General features: G+C 33.3%; 1 protein-coding gene across 2 annotated transcripts in view; it reads left to right on the top strand.

The window, feature by feature from the left end:
- CHD1 (chromodomain helicase DNA binding protein 1) overlaps positions 1-9130 on the top strand; it is a 76328-nt gene that overhangs the window by 51943 nt on the left and 15255 nt on the right. For both annotated transcript variants that reach the window (XM_023212213.3, XM_023212214.3), the window contains exons 24-30: positions 1816-1976; positions 3619-3660; positions 5022-5152; positions 6211-6349; positions 6558-6708; positions 7946-8062; positions 8863-8991. In XM_023212213.3, coding sequence (XP_023067981.2) covers positions 1816-1976; positions 3619-3660; positions 5022-5152; positions 6211-6349; positions 6558-6708; positions 7946-8062; positions 8863-8991 — 870 coding nt within the window. The remainder of the gene's footprint in view (positions 1-1815; positions 1977-3618; positions 3661-5021; positions 5153-6210; positions 6350-6557; positions 6709-7945; positions 8063-8862; positions 8992-9130) is intronic.

The following is a 9130-nucleotide window of genomic DNA, read 5'->3' as shown; positions in this document are numbered from 1 at the left end:
TTTTTTTTTTTTTTTTTTTTTTGAGACGGAGTCTCGCTCTGTCGCCCGGGCTGGAGTGCAGTGGCCGGATCTCAGCTCACTGCAAGCTCCGCCTCCCGGGTTTACACCATTCTCCTGCCTCAGCCTCCCGAGTAGCTGGGACTACAGGCGCCCACCACCTTGCCCGGCTAGTTTTTTGTATTTTTTAGTAGAGACGGGGTTTCACCATGTTAGCCAGGATGGTCTCGATCTCCTCACCTCGTGATCCGCCCGTCTCGGCCTCCCAAAGTGCTGGGATTACAGGCTTGAGCCACCGCGCCCGGCCAGTACTTGATTTCTGTCACCTGTGTTGTCCACAAATGAACCACTGTTCAAGTCCTGTGTCTTTTTCTCTTTTTGTAATCTTCTGTATTTCCTTACATTTAGATGTGTAGATTGCCCTGAAATTTCATCTCTCTGATGTTAAACAGAAGAATTAGGATCTCGTAGATCAGATTTGTTGTTAGAGTAGGAGCAGTGCCCCTACCAAGTTTCTACATAACAGCCAGAAGTGGAGTCAAAAATAATGTTTTTGGCCTAAAAGTAACCATGTATGTTTTTTCTTGTTTCTGTTTATTTCTTCAAACCCCCAACTAGCTTTGTTTTAGTGTGTGAGAATGCAGCATTACATTAGATCTTGTGAAAGGATCAAGGGAAGTTAGAAAAAATAAGATCTAAATACCGTTTTTTACTTCATTTAACTTTCAGCATATTAGAGATTCAGAATATGTGCCAAAGCTTTGGAAAAACTCCCAAGACTTACAGAATATGTGTTTTGATGTATCCCATTAAAATTAATTAGATATTACAAATAGTCTTTTATGTGGGTTCAACTGGCATTTTTTTCTTTCAAATATCTGATTTGTCTAGTTAGAATAGCAATATGTGGATATTAAGTAGAACGGAAAAAAAGGGACAGTTAATCAGTCCATTCCCCCAGAGATAATGACTAATAACATCACAGTGTACATCATTCCAGTTTTTAAAAATTCATTATCATTTGCTAAATTAAATTGTGGAATCCTATTAATTTGGAACTTTTTCTTCTTTTTGACAGTATGTCATGAATGTTAATTATTTTACAACCCCATTTTTAATGGTCTCTTAGCATTCTATCATATAGATTTGTCTGGTCTCTCTTTGATGAATATTTATTTAGATTATTTGCTTTTTGTTTTTGAGGCAGGATCTCACTGTGTTGCTCAGGCTGAAATGCAGTGGTACAATCATGGCTCACTGTAGCCTCAACTTCCTGGGGTCAAGTGATCTCCCACCTCAGCCTGTCAAGTAACTGGAACTACAGGTGCATGCTCCAAAAATGCCTCGCTAATATTTTAAATTTTTGGTAGAGACAAGGTGTCACTGTGTTGCCTAAGCTGGTCTTGAACTCCTGGGCTCAAGTTATCTTCCGGCCTTGGCCTCCCAGTCATGCTGGGATTACAGGCATGAGCTGCTGCGCTCAGCCACGTTTTTTTTTTTATGATGTAAATAACTTTATTGATCAGTGTTTCTTCACAGTTCTGATCTCCTCAGGAAAAGTGCCTAGAAGTTATGTTGCTGGGTCAGTAGAATAACTTTTGAGGCTTTTGATGTAACATTGTCTCATTACCCTTTAAGTCAAAACACCCACCAGATGTATATATTTTTCTATTTGCTTTTTAATTTTGTTTATGGAATGTTTTTGATATTTTGAATAACATTTTTAAGATTCTGACCATCTTTTATAATGGCTTTTGCTCCTAAGATAAAAGCTGTTTTTACACTAAGGTTGGGTAAATATTTATTTTCCAATTCCAGATTAGTTTCAATGGAAGTGAAGGGAGGCGCAGTAGAAGTAGGAGATACTCTGGATCTGATAGTGATTCCATCTCAGAAGGGAAAAGGCCAAAGAAACGGGGAAGACCACGGACTATTCCTCGCGAGAATATTAAAGGATTTAGTGATGCAGAAATTAGGCGGTAAGATGATATACGACAATCGCTTCAACTTGGTTTTAGTAGAGTGTGAAACTAAAATACAAAAATCTAATAATTTTCAAAAATTGTGATGAAGTTTTAGAAGAGGCAAATGTATGTTATTTGAGTAGGAATTGGGTGGTTCTGCTTTTGGGTATTATAACTGAACAAGTTTGGTGTCTTACCTTTGCATGTTATTTATTGCTAAACTACTTAGGCTACAAAAATTTTTTTATTAATTTGACTCAATAGTGATCCTTTTGAATAATAAAAGTATTTATGATACATTTGATTTTTTATTAAAAATTCTCACTGCGTTTAGGACTCCCAAAGTTACTAATATTTTGTAGAAGTTCTGTGTTTTTCTAGTTTCTTAACACCAAGGTAATTTCCTTTTTGAAAATAACCTTGTTATAAAACCTTTTCTGATATGTTGAAGTAGGAATTGAGGTGAGGTAAGATTGGCCATGCAGGATAAATTGTAATGTCCATTCAGAATGTTTATATATACACATTTATTTAAGGGGAATGGGATAACGGCTTACTTTTGTTTGTGTAATAGTTTTGGATATGAAATTTATTAAAATCTTTTTCAGTTTTGTATTTTGAAAGTTTGTTTCTTGCAAGCCATTGTAACTTTTTTCTTTTAAATCTTAGACCTGACAAAATTCTTCCTCATTCTTTCTACCAGAAAACTTAATATATTGTTTTATATATAACAATATATATAACTTAATATATTGTTTTATATAAAACAATGTATATTGTTAGCCTTTTTTAAAGGTACTTTCATGACCACCTGAATTGCTGGACTTTTCGTCTTTAGTTGAGGAAGCATTTCAACTTCTACTTTACCTGGATATTTTTCCTCATTTGTTAACCACTTATGTAGCTTTCTTAAGTAAAATTTTAATTTTTCGTTGTTGTAATACCACACATCTGAATTAAAGCCATTCAATAAATTTTTATCAGCACTTGGAATGCGAGAAAGTGTAATATAATTAATAATTATTGTGGAGACACTTCCTGTGGTAGCTTCAGACCTTTTTTGGTCTTATGAAAATAATAAAGTAATTTTTAAAACAAAATTTAGCTTCTATTTTATTTATACTCTAAACATCATCATGGGTGTTAAAATATACCTTGTCTTACCTGGTGTATCTTACTTAATGTTTTAACATTTTTGTTTTTAGCATAGTTGATTCATTATTCTTAGATAACAGTGCCTTGAATTAATTTTTATACTAACAAGTATTTTCTTTTTTTTTTTGAGACAGAGTCTCGCTCTGTCGCCCGGGCTGGAGTGCAGTGGCTGGACCTCAGCTCACTGCAAGCTCCGCCTCCCAGGTTCACGCCATTCTCCTGCCTCAGCCTCCTGAGTAGCTGGGACTACAGGCGCCCGCCACCTCGCCTGGCTAGTTTTTTGTATTTTTTAGTAGAGACGGGGTTTCACCGTGTTAGCCAGGATGGTCTCGATCTCCTGACCTCGTGATCCGCCCGTCTCGGCCTCCCAAAGTGCTGGGATTACAGGCTTGAGCCACCGCGCCCGGCCACAAGTATTTTCTTATATCTGTAAATATTAGAAATACATATATTTTTAGTGAATACTAAAGCTCACATTTACCAAACAATTATTTTCTCTTAGGTTTATCAAGAGCTATAAGAAATTTGGTGGTCCTCTGGAAAGGTAAATACATTTATTATTCTCTTAGAATATTGGAATGTGTTACATGCTGTCAGCTTTGTTTGTGTTAACATTCAGTTTAACTACTTTGTTAAATTTGCTTTTAATCGGCATTTACAAAATTAATGTACAAGACAAATTTCAGATTGATTTTTAAAAATGTTTTTATACTGTCTTTACTTTATAGTCTCAAATTTCTTTCTTGTAAATGAAGTTGTTTATACAATATATGTTTAAATTGCACTTTTATGACTGTAAGGCACTTTTTACAGTCTTTATCTCATTTTTCATCAATAACTTAAAAGTAGCGTGAGCAGATTTATCCATAGAAGCGCTGAGTTGCTAACCCAGTCTTTTTTTTTTTTGAGTGGAGTCTCACTGTGTTTGCCAGGCTGGAGTGCAGTGGTGCGATCTCGGCTCACTGCAACCTCCGTCTCCTGGGTTTCTGTGATTCTCCTGCTTCAGCCTCTCAAGCAGTGGGACTACAGGCGTGTGCCACCACATATAGCTAATTTTTTTTTTTTTTGAGACAGCGTTTCATCATGTGGTCCAGGTTGGTCTAGAACTCCTGACCTCAGGTGATCTGCCCGCCTCGGCCTCCCAAAGGCTAACACACAGCCTTTTAACCAGCTCTGCTTTCCCTAACTAGAGATATTTTCTTAATTTTCTCGAATTCATTCTCTTATTATACAAACTGTATTAAAATTCAAATTAAGACAGTTTTTTGAAGTTATCAAATAATCTCAATAAGTATTGTGATTTGGATATTCTTTGCCCTTTGTTGTGATTTGGATATTCTTTGCCCTTTGTTGTGGCCAACCCACTGTCTTAATATAGACCAGCAAAGACTCAAATTAGTTTATTTTTTATCTAAAAAATCCCTTCAAAAATAGACATATTTTCTGTTTCATTTTGAGATAGCATACTTAAAATATAACGAAATACTTGCATAATTATTTTAGATAAACAAAAGTCTTAAATATTAATCATTCATAGTATTTGGTACAGAGTAATAAAAAGTTACAGAACTTTACTCCGCTTTTTTGTTTACAATTATAAAACTTTACCACTTCATTTTGAACATCTTAAAATTTGATCAGTTATTAAAAGATTTTATAGAATTGTTATGTAATCTTCCATTTGCTCTATAATTAAGTAAACTTATTATTGAATATATAAATGAATTGTTTCTCTGCCACATTGTCCTGGTTTTTATGTGCTTCCTGCCATTTATATGAACAAGAATATATAGAGCATGCAGTAGAGTAGCATTTAGATCTTTAAATAGAGTGAAACTTAGTTTATCTTAAATGGCACCACTTCATTTAACATATTTACCTGAAAATTGGATTATTTTGTTACAGATTAGATGCAATTGCTCGAGATGCTGAATTAGTTGATAAGTCGGAAACAGACCTTAGACGACTGGGAGAATTGGTACATAATGGTTGCATTAAAGCTTTAAAGGATAGTTCTTCAGGAACAGAACGAACAGGTAACATTAAAATGAGAGTGATTTAAAAGAGAAGTAAATGAAAGTTTCAAAATATGCTTTGTTGAGCTAGATATTATATCTTAAATTATCTATTCATCAAAGTAAAGCCATTCTGGGTAATAGGAAATGGAGAACAGAATTGCAATTTGAAGGCAGTAGAATCTGTTTTTAATTCCGCTGACATTTTCTGTCTGGGAGGTAAGGTCAGAAATTACTGTTTTATATCAGTTATATATGTGTGTGTGTGTATGTATACATATACGTATATATACACATACACATATATACACATACATTCATAGCTATATGTGTATATACACACAATACAATATGTATAGTATCTATAGGTTTTTTTAGTATAGATGACTGGGAAAATATAATGCAAATATACATATATGATATTGGTTTGGTACATAATTATTTTATTATTATGCTTATTTTGCAGTTCATTTACCTGAATAAAAATATTTAGATAAGATTTAATAAGCAGGCCAGTCATAGTGGCTCACACCTGTAATCCCAGCACTTGGGGAGGCTGAGATGGGGGTTTAGCTTGAACCCAGGAGTTTGAGACCAGCCTGGGCAACATAATGAGACCCCGTGTCTAAGAAAAATGAAAAAATAAAAATTAGTGGGGTGTGATTGTACATGCTTATATTCTCAGTTACTTGTGAATTGAGGTGGGAGGGTTGCTTGAGCCCAGGAGGTCGAGGCTGCAGTGAGCAATGATTACACCACTGCACTTCCAGCCTGGGTGACAGAGCGAGACCCTGAGTCATCATCCTATAATTCTTTATTTAGAGGTTGGTGGTATTAATAGATTGATCCATCTTATGTAATTGATAAAACACTTAAATACTTTTCATGAATCTACATCTGCTAGATTATGATCACTAGTTCATATGTAATGAAATTTAAGGTTTTCCAGTAATCTCTTAATAATATAAATAAAGAATACTTATTATTAAATAACATAAGTAATAGCATCAGTTGCTTGGTGTTTTATAGAATTATGTTTTATACTTTTAAAAATACTCTTTTTTAAAAAAAAAATCAAGGTGGTAGACTCGGAAAAGTGAAGGGTCCAACATTCCGAATATCAGGAGTACAGGTGAATGCCAAGCTAGTCATCTCCCATGAAGAAGAATTAATACCTTTGCACAAATCCATTCCTTCTGATCCAGAAGAAAGAAAGCAGTGAGTTCCTTATTTTCTCCATTGTAAGATTTTTCTTATTCAATAATTACAAAATGAATGTGCTGAATTTTTATGGTGTTATTGGCTAGTTTTGAAAAAAAAAATCGAAATCATAGTATTTTAAAGTTCTAATGACTCACGTTTTTCAAAATTAATTTTTCGGTAAGGCAATTACAAACTCACCATTAGTTGTTAACTTTAATGCCAGGTATACTATCCCATGCCACACAAAGGCAGCTCATTTTGATATAGACTGGGGCAAAGAAGATGATTCCAATTTGTTAATTGGCATCTATGAATATGGATATGGAAGCTGGGAAATGATTAAAATGGATCCTGACCTCAGTCTAACACACAAGGTACTTCTATTTCTTGATTCTGTTGACCATTCGTGTTGAATTTAATTTATTCTAATTCTTACTTTTAAATCATGTTGGAAATAATGGAAATCTGTAAACCAAGGCTCTAGCTAGTTGTGTGACCTTGGTGTATTTAGAAGATGTTTTGCATGAAAGAATCAAATTTAAATGATTTCTGAGATTTCACGTTACTGTGAAATCATATGTTATTAAGGCATTAGGTGTATTATTTTTCAGATTATTAGGTTAAAAGTTTTATTCTATCAAAAATTTTTTGGTGCATAGTAGATGTACTTATTTTTGGAGGCATGTGATAATTTGATACAATCATATAATATGTAGAGATGAAATCAGGGTAACTGGGACATTATCACCTTAAATATTTATCTTTACACTAGGAACATTCAAATGATTCTTTTCTAGCTATTTTATAACGTATAGATTATTGCTAACTATAGTCACTCTACTCATCTATCAAACACTAGGTCTTATTTCTTCCATCTAACTATATGTTTGTACCTATTCATCATTAATTTTATTATTCCAGTAAGACAAAATCATTAAAACCTTTATATATATTTTTAAAAACATCGGTATTTTAGTATTTTTGGTCATTTGGTTGCACTGTGCTAGCTGAAATCTTTTTTTTTTTTTTTTTGCCTAAAATGAGAAACACTGGGAGAACTTCCTTATTGTTTATACTTATGTGTTGGGAACCTTTAGATACTGGTACTTTGTTACTGTGAAGAAAAAATTAAGTAGTCTAGATTGCCCTATAAAACTTTCCTCCCAGTGTATACTTTAGGTCTTCTAGAAAGATGACATCTTGTATTCTAGGAATTTTTGTGTACATTATATATAAATACACTTTTACTGAGAAGGGATGGCGTTTAAGGATTATATAACATTGAATAACAATGAATGTTAAGTACACTTTTGTATATTTGAAGGAAATTTACAACCTCATACTTTCTATTTTCATTTTAAAGATAATATGAGGGTATTTAAAGTATATTTAGAATTCATTCTCAGAAAAATTAAATCTTTGACTCTGGCATAGGTATAAAAAATGTATTTTGCATTGAGTTTATTCCTACATATACTAATAATTGAAAGTTATTGGTGAACTATATATATATATATATATATATATATTTAAATGGTTAAGCATGTTTTACCCAATAAATTTCTCATGTTATTTATTAAGACAATCTGAAAACGTTAATTGCTTTTTCAGATTCTTCCAGATGATCCTGATAAAAAACCACAAGCAAAACAGTTGCAGACCCGTGCAGACTACCTCATCAAATTACTTAGTAGAGATCTTGCAAAAAAAGAAGCTCTTTCTGGTGCGGTAAGTTAAAGCCAACATGCCTAAGACCAGTTTACTTTTTAGTAAGATAAATTTCGTTTACTTGACCATGCTAAACATCTGAAGTCAATATGAGCTTATATAAAAAGATTTTTCTGTAATTAAGTAGTTTTATTTGATGTTGCCTTATTCAAATTTTACCTTAAATTATCTCGGCATACATGTTAAAACTGGTGAATCATAGCTTTTAGAAGTAAGATTCTATTTTTTTTCTAGTTTTGGAGAGGGATAGAGAAAACTCGTTTAGAGTATGGAGTACTTTTTGAGAAGTCAAGCCTACGTAGCCTACATGACTGTTTTACTTGGAGTCATTAGAATGCTTAAGGGACAGCATCATAGCTTGCCGAGCTTACTGAAAAAGAAGGGAACAGACACCAAAAAGGAGGTGATTGAAAACTTAGAGCAACCGTTAGAAGTTTACCTATGACCATAATGTCGGTAACTACCTGTAGCATTAAAAATCATTCCTAATGCTGTCTCTTGTGCTGTTGAATTAAGCTGAAGGTGATGATAATCTCAGAGGACAAAAAAATTGTTTCTACTTCTCTCTGATTCTTTTTTTAAAGGAATAATAATTGGCTAGTATTTTTTATTTACATTAATATTATATTTGACTCATTAAGTTGTAGCACCTTTTTTGAGTTTCTAATGTTGGTACAGCTTATTACCAATAGACTAAGGATCAGGTAGGTATATGTATTCTAGCCATTGGATTTAATGTTTATGAAGTTTTTAAAAATGAAATCTGTAGAATTGGTTAAAATTAAAATAATGATTTTTAGGGAAGTTCAAAGAGGAGAAAAGCAAGAGCTAAGAAGAATAAAGCAATGAAGTCTATAAAAGTGAAAGAGGAAATAAAGAGTGATTCTTCTCCTTTGCCTTCAGAGAAGTCTGATGAAGATGATGATAAAGTAAGAATGTGTTTTAGAACAACAACCTTTTCTATGGAAAGGGAATTATGGCATGTTTTTGTGTACTTTACATTTAAAATTTGAACTAGTCCCTTAAAATTTGTGTTTTAGGTACTGAAGTCTGTGTGTGTGTATGTGT

Source organism: Piliocolobus tephrosceles, chromosome 4, assembly GCF_002776525.5.
Source record: "Piliocolobus tephrosceles isolate RC106 chromosome 4, ASM277652v3, whole genome shotgun sequence".
NCBI classification, from domain to species: Eukaryota; Metazoa; Chordata; class Mammalia; order Primates; family Cercopithecidae; genus Piliocolobus; species Piliocolobus tephrosceles.
Note: the sequence above shows the minus strand (reverse complement) of the source record. Positions and strands in the feature narration are given on the sequence as shown.